This window comes from Lupinus angustifolius, chromosome LG04, assembly GCF_001865875.1.
Source record: "Lupinus angustifolius cultivar Tanjil chromosome LG04, LupAngTanjil_v1.0, whole genome shotgun sequence".
Lineage (NCBI taxonomy): Eukaryota > Viridiplantae > Streptophyta > Magnoliopsida > Fabales > Fabaceae > Lupinus > Lupinus angustifolius.
In genome coordinates, this window is record NC_032012.1 from 27,230,338 (window position 1) to 27,250,529 (window position 20,192).

Consider the following 20,192-nt stretch of genomic DNA (forward strand, 5'->3'; position numbering starts at 1 on the left):
ATCATATTCTTAGGGTGTAATCAAAATGGAAAGAAATAATATCTTAAATTAAAAAAAAAATGGGAAAGAACATATGTAATGATGCAGAATGCCTAATTATCCTCATTAAAACACAATATTAAAAGAGAAGAGATTCATCTACACTATGTTAAATTATGTCATCTCTTACTATAACTTTTATAAAATCTAAACTATGTTGATCTCATTCCTTGATTAATAACTATATCTAGACCATATTTTTAAATTTTGAGAAAATTGTGAGAATCAAATAGTGTCCATCTTCATATATTTCAAAAATATATGATCAATTAATTTTGATGTATATGAATTGATTACTAAACAATGTTGTTTTTTCTATGAATTTTTACATATAAAATATATGAGATATGAACTTTCAATCTAACATTTGCTTTAATTGAATTTATTTTGAATAAAAATTATTGATGATAGAAGAATTGATGTCATTTAACTAGGTGTAAATAATTCTCTATTTATTTTTATAATAATTACATTTTTATGAATTATAAGGGGTTAAAGTATACAAATATATTATAAGAAATAACACTTAACAAAATTATTAAACATCTTTACCATTCCACAAGCAGAATAGAAACACTCTTCACCCAATCGAAAGAAAATAAATTTAACATCCATTTTTCACTCAAGCAAGGATCGCTCCCCATTGTTTATTTTCTATACACGTGCTCAGCTTGTAATTCCATTATAAGGAACAAGGATCCTATACAAATCTTGATTTTCCTTATGATATACAATATGTAATGTTATAATATATTTTAAAAAAATCAAGAAAGTAAGTACTTTTATTAATATATGCAATTTAGTTGAAAATGTGTACAAAATAATTATGTAATTTTCCGGACAACATAGGACAATAATTGTCATAGCCACTGGAATTGTCACCAACACTAGCATTCCAACACATATACTATTACTATGTATCATTATCACATAAATATAAAAAGGGATTCCAACACATTATCATCAAACAATTCCGATGACACATAGAAAAACAGAGATGGGTTTGGTTCTCTGATCACAGTGGTCATCTCTCTTGTGTGTACGAACTGCATGTTTCTAGTTATTGAATATCATATTATTATAACTACATAGCAAAGCAATGAATGTGAATTATATGATTCCAAATTACCCAATGTACCTTATTTTTACTTCAACTATTCAAGAAACCACAGTATAGACTAACACCAATCAAAGATAAGGTATTACCATAATGTTTAATTTCTGTAAATCCACTGAAATTCAAAGTAGTTGAGCTTCAAAATACAAGTCACATCTATAAGGATTATGTATCGTTTCCACAGAGAATAAGTCTCTAAATCTAACCCCATTGCTAAAGAAAGAAGGAAACCATAAGGTTAGTGAGGGGACTCAAACACGGTTGAAGGCCACGGACTTGCCGAAAAGATGTTTGATGTATACGACTTGCAGTGCACTAACAGCGGCCAACAGAATGTACTCTCCAACAGTGTAGAAGACCACACGCTTACGTGTGCTCTCGTTTGCTACATCAAAAACAAAATCATCACTATTATGTATGATGAGGAAACAACAGAAATGTGCCAATAAATTGCATAAATGGATGAAAGATTGTGAGAAAAAATCAAATTTTCTCAAGTGAACAGTCCACTTTTCATGGAAAAGAAAACTACTTACTATAGCGATGCCTTGCATCACGAGCTCTCAAGTACTTTTGTTCAGCTGTAACAGACTCTAGTGACTCTCTGAGCTCAGCAATTTTAACATTAATTGGGTCCAAATGCTCTGCAAACCATCAAAGTAAAAGAGAGACCCCAAAGTCAAAGAAATTAGAGAGAAAATGGAACACTTGAATCATTCTTCACAAATTTAAAGAAATACCAAGGCTAAATAATAAATGACTGCACTATTTAATACCTAAAATATAAATATAATAACACCATAATAGAATCTATTAGCCAGATTATACAGACAAGACAACATACCATCCTTGGCAAGGTCACTCTGAGAAGGAATATGACCAATATGGATGTAGAATGAAACGGTCTCCGGTGTCGAGTATGGGTTATGAAAGCAAAACTTATGCATTCCTTGTGTGGGGGCTTTAAATTGAAACTTCTCACCAGAGGTTCCCTTGACACTGTGGACAGTATTACCTGCAGCAGATGTCACCTGCAGATTTTGGCAAAAATTAGTATAGCTGAAAAGATAAAGTTACAAAACAATAGCTAACTGCTAAGGCACAGTCACAATTTTTTTATAAGGTCATTGCCACCATCCATTTGAATGGCAGCAATACACAAAAGGAGATTAAAGTAAAGTGAACATTCAAGTAAAACAAGTATTGAATACTGATACTCATCTTGGTCATTGTTCAAGCTTCAAAAAGCAAGCAATTTATGCCATGTAATATGGCTTAGTTGCATTTTCATTAAGCTGTACTACAAATGACAACTACCAATCTAATGAAATTTCTACTTTCTGCAGTCAAATTTCAACATCTCAATACCATTTGCATCGTATATGATCCTCAAGGAGTCATTGATAGCTCATCTCCTAAGAATGAGGCCGGTCATACATTCCCTTTTGTTAAATTGCTCTTTTTTATGGTCTTCTGTTAACTTATTATAAGCATAAAAGAAATTCCTAGGGCACCAGGACTTCAATTCTGCATCACTATATAGTGATCGTGGTCCAAAACCAAAAGTATCTTCCCAATAAACACATAAAACAACACATAACTGAACTGAAAACATTGAGTTAGTACTCATTAACCATATCAATTATCTCAATGTTGGCATTTCAAGGTTTTAAATAGCGGCTGCGAACCGAGACTTCCAAAACCTTAACATAAGGAACAATTGTGGGCAATTAAGGTATGGTTTTGACGAATATAAGAACCATAACATATCATGGTCTATAGTGGTTGCAGACCGAGATTTAAAACAATGTAACACACACCCAAAAGAACAACTAAAACTAAATCTCTTGTAATCTTCTCATAAACCAAATAGAAGGGAAAAAACCCTTCTTTTCATTAACCCTAGAAAATAAAATAAAATAAAATCCTAAAACTTGAGAATTCAATAATTGAAGCAATTAGATAAATCGAAAAATTGAGATAAGACTAACCGTGAAATCGATACCAGGGTGATCGGAGCTCCAGAAAATGTCATGGTCAACGACAACAAAATTGCCAGAAACGGTGTCACCCTCTGCAAACACATAATCGTAGACGCACTCAACGTCGTTCACTGTCACTGATAGCGATTCAATGCGACCAATGAAGCAGCTCATCATCAAACACATCAAAACACTCCACATCTTTCTATGCGTTTCATCCATCATCAAATTTTGGGGATTTTTTTGTTGTTTTGGATTCTGAAATAAATATAAAAATTGGGGAAATTTGAGAAGTGGGTAAGTAATTCCCTAGATCTTAAACATGAAATATATGGGAAAGGTGGTTCCTTTCTGCGTTTCATGTATACGAGAGTAAAACGCAGCAAAACGGCACTCACACGTGCACTAGCCAATCAGAGGACAGGGTTTGTACTAGGTGGGACAGGGTCAACACAAGAATAGTCAAATCTTTATATTCTATATTACTAATTTTCTTTTTATATCTATCTATTATAGGAAAATAGTTTAATGAAAATAAGAAAGTGATTTTATTTTAAGACCATTTTAAAACAAAAGTGGGAAAAAATAAGATAAAAATTTACATTAATGAAATGTAATCATAAAAAAAATAAGAATTTGAATTTAATAAGGAAATTAAGATATAAGAAATAAAAATAATAAAATAAGTAAAAAGGATATTTAACTAGAATTATTAAGAATCATGCTCCATCATAGCTACATGGAAAAAATTATTTGATAAATAAAAAACAAATATAATCAATCTCAACAAAAAAACATTTTTTATATTTAAAAAATGAAAAATATAATAACAAGATGTTGATAAAATAATGTAAGATTTACTAGATCCGACAGATTAAAAGATAAGACTTCAATTAGTAATACTTATTTAGAAGAAGACCATACACATGAAAAAGATTAATTCCTCACACATAAGGTAAGGAAATTCCTTACTTATACAAAAAAAAATTTGAACAATACAATAATATATTACTCTACTTAAAAGAATAGGATATCACATATTGATGATATATTTCGAATGAGATAAAAATAAAAGTAGGAAAATAATTTTAAAATATTTATACATATTTAAGAGTTAACTAAAGAAAAAATATATGCATATAATAGTTTTATACATTATTATCATTCACTTTTAATTATCATTAACTCTTCAAAAAAATAATACAAATATATGATAAAAGATATACAGATTGAGTACAGATTTTTACACTAATATTGCATAAATATTACACTATAAAGAAATATGATATTGCATGATCTAATGTGTAAACTTTTTATTTTATATAAATATATAGAACATCATTAAATACTTTTGTAAGCATTTTCAGACTTATGAGACCCACAACAACACCATGAGCTTGGAATGAATTCACTTAAATTTTATTTATAAAAAATAAACTTAATAATGCCCATCTTCTATAAAAAAAACTACAATATCGGTTAAAATCCACATACTTAAAGTTTTGTAATGAAACCAATCTGTGAAAACCAATTTAAATAAAAAAAAGACATTACATTATTATAAACTTTGGTTAAAATAAGTTGATAGGAGTAGCTTATAAGTTAGGAGCTATTTAATTAACTAGTTTTACGAAGCTGTGATGAAAGATGTGAAATAGAGCTTAATATACTTAAAAGATGTCTTTAGCTTTGAAAGCACTTCCGCATAAAAAGTTGAGTTGGCTACAAAATTTGAAGTGATGAATTGGTTTATGGGGTAAAAGGTGCCACTATCGATGTTGTTATAAGAGCCACGTCTCCAACCATGTGTGTTACCACAATTATGAAATGGTGGCATCACATGGTTCTTGGGGACTAGTGTGTTACTCTCCCTTGCTTCCTTGATTCCATTATTCCTTGATTCCATTATTCCAAGGGGTTAGTGTGGACTGTGGAGTCTAAGTCCCAAAGGATCATGTCCTCAGATGCTGAACAATGGAATGGGAGATTTCCTATGTTGGGTTTGGTAGCACTTGCTTTCACTCACTTTCTCAAGGCTGCCACCCTTCTCTAACTAAACCCACACACACTCCTTAATTGGTTTCAAACTTACTTTCTAATGATTAATAAGTACCACTTCTATGAACCATATGAATATCATTAACTAAGGTCGATGTAATGTAACCATAAAGCAACAAAGCATCAGATAAATCAAATTTATCGTAAAGTACAATTAAAAAAAGGAGAAATGATATGAATTTACCATACACGGTTCACCAAGTTATTATTTCGTGTTTCTTTAACATTGAGCTGACCAAAAATAATAAAAAATATTGCACGTATAAATAAGCTACTTCTATGAACGATATGAATATTAGCCTCACCACTTATTGATTACATGGATATCTCATTTTCATATACGGGAATTGAACCTTTATACTATTATTTTTTTGATTTATGAACAGAAAAGAATGAGAACAACACACATCGTAGCAGTTCTTTCTTTTTAGGCACAGCACAAATCATAGCAGCTACTTAATATGTACAAATATTCACTAACAGAAACTATACCCCAGGCTAAGGATCAAGCTGATAATCAGGCTTGTCAAAATCACCATTTTGCAGAGTGCTTTCCACCACTCCATCTTCAATGCTCTGCAAATCATTACAATTACTAAAAGGATTAAATATGTTTTTAGTTGCTGCAAATACAGAAAATTTTAATTCTAGTCCTCCTCTTTATCTTAGTTTTAGTCTCAACTTTACTGGTAACAGCCTCTTCATGTGAGAGTAAGACTACAAACATCTACTATCCCAGACTCCACTAGCATGACCTTTGTGCACTTGACCGCCCTTTCTAGTCTCTGCTTTAGTTGATCATTTTGGTTTTAGTCATCATTGATGACGTATTAACGTCATAATTAGCCACATCATCACTTAGTATGACACGTATTACATGTGGGTTTATCCACATCCTCACCATAGACAATCAAAATTTCAGAATATATAAACACCAAAACTCAAAACAAAAAGTACTAGGGACTAAAACCAAAATTCAAAAAATTTGCAGGGACCAAAATATATTTAAGGCAAACTAAAATCACATTACTCTCTGCACGAAATTGATCCAGACCAAACTCACACTACAAGGGTAAAGCTACAAATTGAAAGGTGGGGAACCAAACAATCTTGTCCTTTAATTACTTGTTCTATACGTCAAAGATAATGGGTGATCCAATTTTGTCAAACCGACAAGGTTTCATGGAAAATCAGTAAAGCATTACACAAATGAGATGTGAGAATGAATCATCATCAATAACAATTAAACTTACACTAGGACCGTATTGATAGTAGACATCTATGCTTCATAGAAACAGTAATATAAGCTATTGAAAATATGAAATATTATCACCCAAAATATTAGAAATGCAATCGTACTATTAGAATACACAGAGATTCAGATACATACTTCTGTAGGTAGATCAACTGGAAACAAATTTATGGCTCCCGTGTTGAATGTGATTCCACTGTAGATGACACAATTTCATGCATCAGTGAATGAAGAAACCTTAGGAAGTAGAGAATCAACAGAAGTTAAAATCAATAATGAGATAGTCGATATAATTAATAAAAAGGTAATTAAGTGCATAAGACTCCCACCTAGTGGGGTCTCGGCAGGTACATATACGTAGCCTTATCCTACAAGCGGAGAAGCAGTTTCTAGGAAACGATAGAATTAATCTAAAAAAAGGACGGCATAATTAATCCCCTATGGTATCTCGAGTTTCAACTACTTGTAATGATTATCCAAGGGTGGTTGGTACCTATATGGCCAACACATTCGGTTTAGAAGCGGAGTGAAATGAAGTAAGACCAATTGTTGGTAGAAAAATAATTACACTATAACTGAGAATATGTGAATAACAAGCTATAGGAACCATACCAACAGGATAGTACTAGCTGCCAGACGTATGGGATAAAAAACTCCTCTGGATGACTCTCTTGTTCATATGTGAAGCGCAGTTGAGTAAACATCTGCCATACAAGATATTGATTCAGAAACAGAGAAAGTACTCCTCCTAATGATATTCCCTATTGGAAGCAAACCACAAATCACAATATCTATTCCCATCTAACCTTCAGTCCATCACCCCGCCAAGAGCGACAATTAGTAATAATTACTTGAAGCACTTCATTGACCGACCAGTCACCATCCACTCTTTGAGCATCCATACGACTATTGAAAAAATCTAATACCTGCAAATATTTTATAGATTATATCATTTGAACACTCAGAAACACCAACACACTTTCTCTTCTAAAACTTGCATAAATTTTGAAGGGTAAGCATATATTTAAACTCTGAATTATTTTAAATATATTAGACATACAGTATAAATGTTTTCAAGCAGTTCACTGAAACGTGGATGGTTCTTGAATGGATGAAAAACTTCTTGCCTGTGCATTACTGCATATACTACCTGTCCCAGTCAAATAGGATAGCAATACAGCAGATGTTAAAGGTCATAATGTAAACTTAAGTTATTGTGAGTCAGATAAAAATAGATGAGCTAAATCTGCAATGAATCAAGTAGAGGGATCAAATCATACCTCGGGATTCCGAGGCAGCGCATAAGTCAGGATTGCATTTATTATTTCTAGTACAAGCCTCAAGAAGTCCGTGTAAATGTGCAATTCAGTTGACTGCACTAGAAGAATATAATTTAGGAAAAGGAATAGCCTAAAGTTTGTAATTAAGAGAACCAAAAAACGAACAAGACCATACATACCATATCTTCTGCAAGACTGTTTTCATCGAATGAGCTGCCTTTGGCAATATGTAGTTTATCATCTCTGCTATCTGCTAATTTGTTATACCTAATGAAAAGCAATTATATGGTTAAATCTTTATAGCATAAACTATGATCAGTTCTTAAATTATGTTCAAATCATCATGAAGGCCAATAGTATAGTTGCATACTTGCGTGAAAGCATATCAAAAAGACTGACTAGTCTCTGAGATGCATATGCACTCAAACGGTGAACATGAGGTGCCATGTTTGCCAATGTTGCCAGACATGTTGTATGGAGATAGACATCCTATAATTCAAGACATAGCAGGATGATCAGAGGAGGACATCCTATAATTCATGTTAGCCTATGATTCAGATATGTTATACTATAATTCAGATATATGATCCTATAATTCATGTTAACAGAGATAGACCTCCTATATGAGTATAATAAAATCAGTTTTAGAAGTTCAATATACACAACAATACTAATGTAAAAAAGGATCAGAAACATTTCCAAGCATAATATACGTCAATTCTACCCATATCCATTGGCATATTATATAAGTAATCAATATTTTCAGAGGGCATAGGGCAACAGGATCTCATTGCTTTCTTAGTTCTTACTCTCAGGCTTGTAGAGATACTGTGTATATTATTTATAATATACAATATCTTGTTTATCGCACCGTGTATTTCAGTTAGCTTATTTAGTGTTCAAAACAACTTACAAAATAATCTTTCCCAAGAATGCACTTAGAAGAGCAGTAAACCCAGCAGGTAAACAAATGCAATAACTATATATAATTATATAACATAACAATATATATATATATATATTAAAATTTAAAATAAAGCAAAAGAAAGTAAGAATATAAACCAAACATGAAGCTTACATACTCGAGTGAAAGTTACATTATGAGAAGCCTTTAAAATTTAAAATTCGTTGAACTAAAAATATAAATGCATACACTTCTGAAATATAAATTAGAATTTCAAGGCAGACAAGTTTTTTCATAGTGCCAGTGGGCCAGGGGTGCAACAGTATCCATACATCAGCTTAGCAACAGATGTAAATCCAATATTAGGCATTGAGGTAAAGTACTTTCAACTGAACTAGAATGGGATAAGTGTTTTACATAAAAGAAAAACATCACAACCAATAATGTCAATCAGTTTACATAATCCACTAACAAAGTCATAACTCATAAGAAATGAGAACAGCTGACACACACCTCTCAGTAATAACCATATTAGTAAGCCAGTAATGCATGAATGTAACTTTTGAATTAAACAATCAGTCAGCATAACAAATTCATTCTAGATAAATGATATTAGTTAAATTAATAGCCCAACCCAGTTTAATATTCATACCCGTAGTTTGGACAAATTATACTGTACAGTTCTGATAAGAATTATGACCATGAGGGAACCAAGAGAAGTCTGATGGAGAAGACGTTCTTTGTACCATGGCACACCAGGCAATATCTGTTCATGCATACACCACGTTAGCATTCCATGAAAATCCTCAAAGTTTTAGCACAAAGTCAGATGTCAGAATACAACTCTTACCAGCTTATGAATGCTTGCATTAAAAGAAGAATCTTGACTAAGTATGAGAAGTATAATCAGCAACATGTATATTTGATTAGCTGTCCTACTTGGAGCATTATACAGAGCTTCCAGAATGGGCATTAACTGTAAATTTCAAATGATAAACTAAGGTTCAGTCCTCAGTCATAATAGACATACTCAACAGATCTTCATTTGAAAGTTCTTTTGATCTCTATGTATATAAAGAATTAATTGTTTCCCACTTTCAACACAGAAGAAAGTCAACATTGTTGCCCTACTCATACCAATGTATCCAGATCGGTCCGCACCAAGACATACTCCATAAAGGCAGAGTTCCCTTGCAACAATGAGTAAAGCAGTAGGACAGCAGTCTCATCAGCTAAGCATCTGCAGAGGAATAAAGTTACAACAATTAAAACACTTACAAGTATGCAAAATCCAAAATGATGAATTGCAACAAGTAGCATACACTACATGCATGCATAACTTTGTATATATGAAATATGTGCAAGTGGCAAGAAATCCATGAATTCTTTCTGGATCTACAAGCTCTGAAATTATAATAAATGACACTTATTACAAAACTGATGGTCATGACCATGAGGTAATGGGTCCAAAGCTGCAAATGGTAATAATATGCATGAGCCACATAAACAAGAGGGAAATCATAAATGAATTGCAGAAGACCAGACATAACTGAACATAAAGTATAAGAAACAGGTTTCATATATGTCATATAATAAGACAGGTCAACAACTAGTACATGTTCGGATCATGTCACACTTGAGAAACAAAGTTTTCAACCTATCATGATAACATACAAACATGTGCATTCTATTTTGCAGAAATAGATTGATTTAAAACCCAGTAGTTAAGCATGGTATGGATGTAGTGAGTCAATTGTTGAATACCTAAAAGGAAAAAAAATACTCACATGCCAAGTGTATCAAACAATGTAGCAAAAGGCAACTTAACATGTCGTCCACTGTGTGCACTGCCCTCAACATCAACACGATCCACTGCATTTGAAGCACTAATCAAAGAACTGGCCTTCTCAATCAACTAAAACAATATACGAAGACATGAAAGAAAAATTACATTCACAATCAATTGTGTGCTCTAAGGCCTTGCAGTAAGGGTTGTCAGAAAAATGTGGGATTTCTTTGAGTAAAGAATCTGAAGCGGATGATTTGTTATTTTGAATGGCAGAGTGGTCCTCGTTTGCAACACATTTATGATAATGAATGAGAACAAGAAGTACGTGAAGACTGCTATCTGCTATAGGACTTATCGGTCCTCCTTCACCACTAGAAGTGACCAAATAACTGAACGGCGATAAAACAATATTTGCTGCAAGGCCAAAAAATGGCAAAAAAAAGTATCAGCCCTTAAGTTTCCAACCTTGACACAAGAATTTTGCAGCAATGAAACAATTCTAATAAATTCGTATAAAAAAAGGACATTTGACTTCAAAGAATCCATAAACAGAAAATTGTATTCATATACCAGCTGCAGAACCAACTCTCTGTAGCACACTACTCTGGCTTCCGTCATAAAAGATAGAATAAGATGCTCTAGTAAATGGAATACTAGGACGGGTAATGAAATTTAGAAGCATTCTGCAAACAACTGAACTGACCAGAGAACTGTCCTGCATAAATAACAACATACTAACCTGAAATTTACTATCTGTAGGTACAGAACAGCTAAAAAACAAGGCTTGATAATAAAATCTCGACTTCTAACCTGAGCCATTGCTGCATCAAGAAATGGGTTCACATCATCTGGTCCAGGAGATGGCCCACAGAGAAGCTGAGTTGACATTGCAATGATCATGAAATTAAGCAGCTCTAGATGTAGGAGATAGGTATCGGGACTACAAAAAGTTAAAAGTTAACAATTGTCAGGACAAAAAAGTTCACACAACAAGAATTAGCAGCTTCAGTTACCCATGACATACCTCACATCTACTGACACTATAAAGTTCAGCACGTTTCGCATAACGAGATTTTCAACACTTTGATCTGCATAAAAAAAATAAGAAATCTGAATAACACTGTAATGGCCACATGAAAACCAAATAAGATTTGAAAGAGTAAATGACAAAGGTCATAAAAACCCATGAAAAGTAAGGAAGTTCCAGTTCAAACAAATGCCTGCACCACTGAAAATCATTTCATATATGCAACAAAGTTAAATGGTATTGAATGATTGATATGCTTGTATGTTTGCAATTGCATATCTTAATTCGAAATCTGACATGACAAGGGTTAAATTTACCTCCCAGTATATCCTTTGGCGCATCCTCACAATCGTTGAGAGAGAGGTATAAGTCGAGGTTATCACCTTGGACACTTTCAATCAAGTGCTTTAGAAACACTGAACAGATGTACACTGCACTAATAGCCTTTTCATAAACCAAGGGCGACACACCAGAAGTAGACATGGACTCTTGCAAGCAGCATGCTAGATGGAACAAAATCTTTGCAAGATGCCTAGTGTGACAATTGTTTTTAGCTGCAAGAAATAACACTCCATCTTACAACAAATGGTGAAAAATAAAAAATAAAATTTTCCATGGGATACAAATTTGTAGTCCTTAATACCATAATTGGCATCTATTAATCATGCTGAACTAAGTTACATTTGAAAAATCCTTGATAGTGTCATCATTTTGAGATAGAAAAAATCAAACTTTAACATCCTAGCTTAAAGTTCCTGAAACTAAGCTCTTAACCAATGCTATTAGACACAAATCGAGCAAAGTAGGTCCTAAATGAGGCAACCACATCAATCCATTATCAAAGTTTAAAAAATATAAAGTGAAAAATAACACACGACTCAATGACAGATGGTTTAAAATAATAAGAAGAATTGGCACGGGAAACAAATTTACACACCTTTATACCATTAATAGCATATATTATACGCTACACATTGAAGAAGAGTAAAAATAATTATGAATACTCAAAGTCCTTAACACTATCATCATCTAATGATGGCAAAATCAGAGCCCAGCATTATAGCTCATAAACGTCATGAAATGAAGTTCTAAACGAATGCTAGTTCCCACAAATTGAGCAACGTAGGTTTCAATTGAAGTATCCACATCCACCCATTATCGATTCTCAGCCCAAAAATAAATAAAACAAATGAGTAATGAGAAACATAATTGACATATAATATGACCTATACATTGAAGGAGAGTAAATATGACTTTGAACTGAGTAACATTATATTAGAAATCTAAATGTTTCTGATAATCAGTTCAGTTGGTATTGTTGCAAAGTGAGTATCCGGATTCAACTTTGTCTACAATAAAATTATATTAGAAACCTAATTTATTGATATAGCAATGTAATTGTAGGGTATAGAACGCAATTAGACACAGATCGAAGAATAAAAAAAGGAGTGATGAGAATAATAAGAGTAACCTAAAAGGAGGCAAGCTTGTTGAACATGATGAGTGGGCCAATGAAGATTGATCGGAATCTGAAGCAATTGCTGCCACAAATCGGAATCGACGGAGAAGGACTTGTCGCCGACGAAGCTTCCGATAAGATACTCCGGGGAGAATGCAGTGCCCTTGCGCGGTGTTGATGGCGCTGACCCCATTCTCTAAACGCTGCGTTTTGTTAGGTCTGAGTGTGTACTCGGATCTGATTCAGTGTATTAATAATAATAATAATAATAATAATAAATAGAAGATTGTAAATCTAACAACAACGATGACGAGAAGAAGATGGAGAAAAATGGTTTTTGTTTTAGGACATTAATTATTAATTATTAATAATTGGGTTATAAATTAAGTCAGAGATTTGTTTGGATCACTGGTTTTCTGTTATCGCACCCATTATTTTTTATAAGTAAATCATAAATTTTGTTACAAATCCTCCTATATACTTACAAAAATGACACATTTTACTTCTAAATCAAATCAATCATTAATAATACCTAATAGTGCCAAATGTACTTGAATTCAAATATGAGGTGTTATTACTTATTAGAATTGAATTGAAATCCTTTATCTTGTGTGGTATCTATATAAGACTTTTACAATTTCATAAAAGGCTAATAGGACTCACTTAAAACAAAAAATATAACTCTACCTTAAAATGGAGTTTAGATCCTATAATAGTACATAATGGAATATTAGAAAAAGGAAGGATTCAATAATTTCTAAATTATTTTATTAACAAATTCAATTAAATCTTATGATAATTGTTTTTTTTAGTATTAATTAATTAAATAATAGATTTAGCATTTTTAACATTGCATGTGGAGCCAGTAAATATTGTTTCATCTGTTAAGTTGGAGAATGAGAAATAATACAATGACTTTAAGCTCTCTCATTTTTCGTGCCACCACCATCTCTACTACCACTTTTTAACTACCTTCACCACCTTCACTACCTTCACTTTTCTCTTCTCTTCAACTTCAGCCATTACCACTCTCACATTCACATTCACACCACAACCCAGTAATAAGACAAACACATATCTATTGATAAGGAAAAAGAGAGTCGAAGATGACACAAAAGGTGTTTGTAGTGAGAGGATGGCTATTACATGCACCATACATGACAGCACCCCACTTCAACAAGGTTTGAAATACTTACAAGTGAAAGTGTTATATGTCTTGTTTTCTGTTTTCACATTATTATTGTTGGGCTTAGATCAATAACTGGGAAAGTGTTATATGACATTATTGTTGCTGAATGTGGAAGAGGCACCAACGCAAGGATTGTCAAGTGAAGGGTCGTACCAAAAAGGAGGTGCACTAAGCACAACACTAATGCGCTCAACGCTGGAACCAAAACGCGAAATTACAAAAAAAATAGATCCAAAATGCCAACAAGAAGATATACAGAATCACATATTCAGTAGCTAAGGTGTAGAAATCGAATTTTGGGTCACCTCTTAGGATGGTTTCTAATCTTCCTAGTGCTTAGATTATGAAGTTGGAAATATGATATAAAAGCTAGAAAGTAGAGTAGTAATGTTGTTGTATGTTCATGGAGAAGTCGAAACATCATCGTGAGCACTTATAATTTTTGACCATGTTATACATGAAAATGCTTAGCTAGGTTACTTTATTGTTGTGATTGGTTTTATTATCCATCTATGTAATTTGGAATTTGATTATGAATGAAATGAAGTTGATTTTCATGAATTATGATAGTGATGCTTAATGCTTATTATGTGGTTGACGAATTGCCGAATATGTTTTAGGAAACACATTTAATGAAGAAATTCTGGTTCAATAATCTGATGCATGTAATTCATCCATTTTGCATAACACGAGACATAGTTTTCATGCTTAATTGTCACAATAAGTGTCTATGTTCATATGGTTGCTAGATATAGATTCATATTAACATCGAATAACTCTCAACTAGATTACATGTGTTACTAGATATAAATGTATGTTTGACAATTCATATTGTTTAATTTATCATCATAGTTGCTAGACATGATTTATTTTGGTAAAGTGTGTATTTAAGTCATAATATTTGATTTTGTATATAAGATTACTAGTCCATAGATTTATAACATAAGTTGCTAAATCGACTAAAATATTAACTTTTAGTGATTTTGATATAAAAAATTGTGTAGAATCATTCTTATTTTGTTTGTTTGATTGCTTACCAATATTGCTGAAATGAATATTAAGTACATTCAAACCAACAACATCAAAAACCATTTGAAAATTAGCTTAAAATAGTAATTTGATTCTTGAAAGGCTAGATTCAACAAGCCCATGTGGATATGACAATTCCTTACCCTTTTTACTTGTTTGTGACACTGTAGATAGTTTTTATACTTCTAACTGCCAGTTAGCAAATACTCACTCAAAACTATACATCATATGTTTTTCTTTTGTCATTTTTCCTATTGAACATGAGAGCTTCTCTTTCGGTGGTTGAATCTTGTTGTGGTGTTACCTCCAACTTAAAGGCTTACCAATTGCAACATTTTATCCGAGTTAAAGGTAGGTTAGTGAAAGAAGTTTACCATATGTTTTGGATGATTAAAATTTGACCCCTTCAAATTGTAAAAATATTGTAATATTTAACAACTTGTTTATGACAAGATATATTTTTCATTAATAAAGAAACAAATGTATGTTTTTCCTTTATTTTTATATGAAAAGTATAATTTTATTATAATGAAAAGGATAAATGTTTTATTAAAAATTATATTTCATTTTGTTTTTTTTAATATTAATCTAGAGATGGTCATAGCTCTTACTAATATACATGCACCCAAAGGCATGTTTGCCCGATCGACTAGTGAATCTAAGATAGATAAAGATACCCAAAAAAAATTCAAATTGATTACTTATTTCATGGTTGCTTAGTTTGTTCTAGCTAGGAGGATAATTGATAATTGAGTGGGGTCCGTGCATAAATCAATAAAAAGTCAATAATAATGGTGCAGTGCATAAATCATTATTTTCTTCCATTTAAAGTTTGTTGAATGTTCCATACAAAACGTCTAGATCTTACTTTCTTTTCTATTATCTAGAGCTAATGGACTAACTTTTTGGGATAAGATCAAATAAATTATGACCATTTCTATTAATAATAAGACAAATACTTTAAAAAATAAAAGGAAATACAACTTGTAATAACACATTTATTATTTTAATTATAATAAAATTATTATTTTGTCACTAAAAACAAAGGTAAAATTGAAGATTAGACTGAGTTGGGTGTGACCAATATTTCTGCAAATACAGTAGATATTATTATTCTAACCTAAGATCTGTTAATTGATATATAATCATAACTTCAATTTTGGATGGTTTTATAATTTTCTTCCTCTTCATATTGTGTTTACCAATTAATTACATTAATACTCATATCCGAAGAGAAATTAAGTCATGGAGGTTATCAAATTTTAAAATTAGAGAATCTAAATCCACCCATTATATCTCTACATTTGATCTATATATTAAAAAACATCCAAGAATATTTTCTATTGTAATAACTAGTATTACATATTCTATTAAGTATTTAATTTTTATATACTGTATTTTGAAAATTAGAATGTTTTTTTATATTGGTGTACTTGATATTAGATTTTTTTTTGTATTTTATAGTGTCCATTTTAATGTGAATACATGAGTATTGTGTTAATAATAGTTAGGATTATATGGATTTTTTGTATAAATTAAAAAATTGAAAAACAAAATAGAAAATTAAAAATTAATCTATGAGGACATATTTTGTCTTTATATAGTGGGATCCAATTCACAAGTATATGCTCTCTCCTTTTGTTGGAGTTTATAATGAAAACCCTAAAATATTGCTTTGGTAGCTGGAAGTAGATTATGTGGAACTAATGTATACCCAGCTGAATTTATATAACAATAAAAACCTAAATTGAAGTTGCATCATTTAAGGATCGATTTATTAATTGTTGTACTAATCAATTATATTTATCTACCTTAGTGTTGGTCTTTCATTCCCTAAAGAAAAAAGCAGGTCAAAATACTTTAATCGGGTAAGAGTTAAACAATCTTCTATTGTATTTCTTTTATATAAGTTAGAGATTATGAATTTTTGTGAGTGCTAGCTATAAATATATTCATTTTAAAGCATAGTGGGGATGAATTGATAGAAATGTTTTTTCATGATTACAATATGTTATTGAATTCTAAATTCGTAATGAGTCATCCTTACGAGTTTATCCAATTTTCATGACTTGCACTGTTTTCATGGTGGGCCTGATCCCACTAGTGAGTGCTGACTATATAGCCATTATTTTGCATAAGTATCATATTCATATTCATGTTCATGCTTAGTGGTAGACACTAGGTAAAGGTTCTTTATTTTGCACAAAAAGTATATATGCTACAATGGGAAAAGACTATTTTAGACTATCTTGTAGTGTAAAATGAGTGAATAAATATGTATTTAGGTTGATGAACCAAGAAACTTAGAATTTGAAATCCATTTGAAGTACTCTGTTATTGTTGTTGTTCTCTGTTATTGTCATATATAATAATAAGATGATGGGGTTAGTAGAAGGTGGAAAAGAGAAGAAGATGAGAGAAATAATAGAGAAGTGTGGTGGATACGCCATCATAGACGGTGGTTTTGCGACAGAGCTTGAACGTCATGGAGCAGACTTGAAGGACCCACTTTGGAGTGCCAAATGCCTCATCACTTCTCCACATCTCGTCCGAAGGGTAATAAGGAATTAATTCATCATCAATTCATTTCAATGCTTTTTTTAGTATTATTATATATATATATTTAAACTTAAGTTGTCTGTAATATATGTTATCAAAATTAACAATTAAAAATTATGAAGCAGTAGTCCAAGGGTAACGTAATTACGTAACGTGGCAATTTACATTGTCCACGCGTTGTAGATGAGGATTCTCGTGTTAGCGTTAGTAGTTTCCTGCAGGCAAGTGTTACTTACGTGGCTGATAATGACAACATGTAATACTCATCTTCCAACACACCATTTGATTAGTTTAGTATTAACAGGTCCACCTCGATTACCTTGACGCAGGAGCAAACATAATAATAACAGCATCATATCAGGTAAATACTCTGATCTATGAATTAGTAGTTAATGGAAGATATATTAGTATATGGGATTGTGGGTGCAGGCCACTATTCAAGGTTTTGAGGCGAAAGGGTTGTCTAGAGAAGAAGGTGAAGCTCTGCTAAGAAGAAGCGTAAAGCTTGCACTCGAGGCTCGTGATATTTATTATGAAAGGTGTACCAAAGATTTTTCTGACTTTATTAGAGATCAAACATATTCCAAACGTCCCATTTTAATTGCAGCTTCAGTGGGAAGCTATGGTGCATATTTGGCTGATGGCTCTGAATACAGGTCAGTCATTTCAACCATTTCTCTCTAAATACTCACATCACTTAATTAACTCTATATATCTTCATTTGTTCTCTGCATAGAGGGGATTATGGTGATGCCGTTACTGTGGAGACACTCAAAGATTTTCACAGGGACAGAATCAAGATTCTTGCTGACTCAGGTGCTGACTTAATTGCCTTTGAGACAATCCCAAATCTGCTTGAAGCAAAGGTATTGATTCACTAAACCCCTTCAGTATCTGAGGAATATAGAGTGATATGTTTTAGAGGAAGAAGGCAAAGGTATTCATTCATTCCTTGATATAGAGCAATTTAATGCAGGCTTATGCTCAAGTTTTAGAGGAAGAAGGCATAGAAATTCCTGCTTGGTTTTCTTTTAGTTGTAAGGATGAAAGCAATGTGGTTAGCGGTGATTCTATCTTAGACTGTGCTTCAATAGCTGACTCTTCCACACAAGTTGTTGCAGTTGGAGTCAACTGTACTGCTCCAAGATTTATTCATGGATTGATTTCATCTATTAAAAAGGTCCCACGCACTTTTATATAAGACTATATATATATATGTGATATGTATATACACACCAGTGAACTAATACCTGTAGTTAAATTGGTGAATAGCAGGTAACAAGTAAACCAGTACTTGTGTATCCCAACAGTGGAGAGACTTATATTGCTGAGAGCAGCCGATGGGTGGTGAGTTCCTCTTTCTTTCTTTCTCTCTCTCTCTTTCCTCTTCAGTAAAAATGATGAAGTGAAATTGTGTTGCAGAAATCAAGCGGGGTAGATGAGGAAGATTTTGTGTCACATATAGGAAAGTGGCGTGATGCAGGGGCTTCCATTTTTGGTGGCTGCTGTAGGACTACTCCCAATACTATCAGAGGCATAACCCAAGCAATATGCCAAAAACCTCTATAATAATAATAATAATAAATATATTTCTCTTTAATCAAACAAGTAGTCAAGTAATAATGAATAATGTGTGTATGTCAAATAAAGGGGATCTCATTTTGTAACAAACTATATTCATATTTTGTACTATAAAGTTGTAACATTAATTGTAGTAACGCTTTCAGTAATGAGCTCATCATCTATCAATCATTGAACTAGTTTCATGCATGCACTTTAATCTCTCTCAATTCATCCTTCATACTATGTTTTCATGTAATTAATAAGAAGAATGCAGTGAGTTATAGGATGAGGATCTCTTCCTCAAACCCACTAAACTAAAGGCTATTCTCTTATTATATTATAGTCTTCATTTCAATGGCACTTTTTGTTGTGTTCAAATTCGATTACTTTGTTAACACTCTCAAACTGAACAACACTTTCCTTTCTCTCTCTCTCTTACGAGTTCAGTTGGTGTCACTATCTTTCATATTTAACATTTACATACTTAAACCAAAACCAAATAACTCATCTTTTACCCTTTCATCTTCTAACTCACTGTGCTTTATCAACTACAACTCTCAAAATGAGAGATCACAATTCCAAAAAGAGCAAGGTGTTTCCCCCTAAACTTCTCTTCTACTATATAAAGATGATTTTTTTCCTTCTTTTCTTTAGGCCATCCATGGGAATTGAAATTCATCATTTTCATTGTGTTGTTTGTTAGAAGCAGAAGAAAACAGAGAGGGTATGGCAGAGAAGAAGAAGGAAGAACAGAATGAAATTAAGAAGAAGAGATTCAATGAATATTAGTGTAGTGTATTGATCAAAGAGGAGGAGAAGAATTCTGTAACTTTACAATGCAAATGCCTTACTATTTATAGCAATGATTAACTAACTAACAACCTACAAATAGAAAGTTCCATTAACTAACAAAACTGAATTACAAATAACCAAGAATTAACACTC

General features: G+C 32.3%; 3 protein-coding genes across 4 annotated transcripts; 1 reads left to right on the plus strand and 2 right to left on the minus strand.

The window, feature by feature from the left end:
* Positions 1,158-3,552, minus strand: LOC109346830 (transmembrane emp24 domain-containing protein p24beta3-like). The gene is made up of 4 exons (XM_019586636.1): positions 3,148-3,552; positions 2,001-2,187; positions 1,693-1,800; positions 1,158-1,541 (listed from the first exon to the last, which is right to left on the minus strand). Exons 1-4 carry the CDS (start codon positions 3,361-3,363, stop codon positions 1,408-1,410), a joined length of 645 nt encoding a protein of 214 aa, XP_019442181.1. The 5' UTR covers positions 3,364-3,552; the 3' UTR covers positions 1,158-1,407.
* On the minus strand, positions 5,458-13,233 carry LOC109346829 (dymeclin-like). Its single transcript, XM_019586635.1, has 18 exons — positions 12,920-13,233; positions 11,766-12,002; positions 11,446-11,509; positions 11,232-11,361; positions 10,992-11,136; positions 10,584-10,835; positions 10,420-10,504; positions 9,770-9,872; positions 9,483-9,608; positions 9,285-9,398; positions 8,099-8,217; positions 7,908-7,995; positions 7,729-7,821; positions 7,509-7,598; positions 7,255-7,374; positions 7,061-7,152; positions 6,587-6,644; positions 5,458-5,772 (listed from the first exon to the last, which is right to left on the minus strand). Exons 1-18 carry the CDS (start codon positions 13,098-13,100, stop codon positions 5,695-5,697), a joined length of 2,175 nt encoding a protein of 724 aa, XP_019442180.1. The 5' UTR covers positions 13,101-13,233; the 3' UTR covers positions 5,458-5,694.
* Positions 17,311-19,297, plus strand: LOC109346831 (homocysteine S-methyltransferase 3-like). Of its 2 annotated transcripts, none has more exons than XM_019586637.1 (7): positions 17,311-17,681; positions 17,989-18,045; positions 18,114-18,340; positions 18,421-18,550; positions 18,646-18,864; positions 18,960-19,031; positions 19,107-19,297. In XM_019586637.1, the coding sequence occupies exons 1-7, from the start codon at positions 17,502-17,504 to the stop codon at positions 19,251-19,253; spliced, it is 1,032 nt and encodes a 343-aa protein (XP_019442182.1). In that variant the 5' UTR covers positions 17,311-17,501; the 3' UTR covers positions 19,254-19,297. The 2 variants fall into 2 exon arrangements, with proteins under 2 accessions (XP_019442182.1, XP_019442183.1); XM_019586638.1 differs by having other exon boundaries at positions 17,315-17,681; positions 18,661-18,864.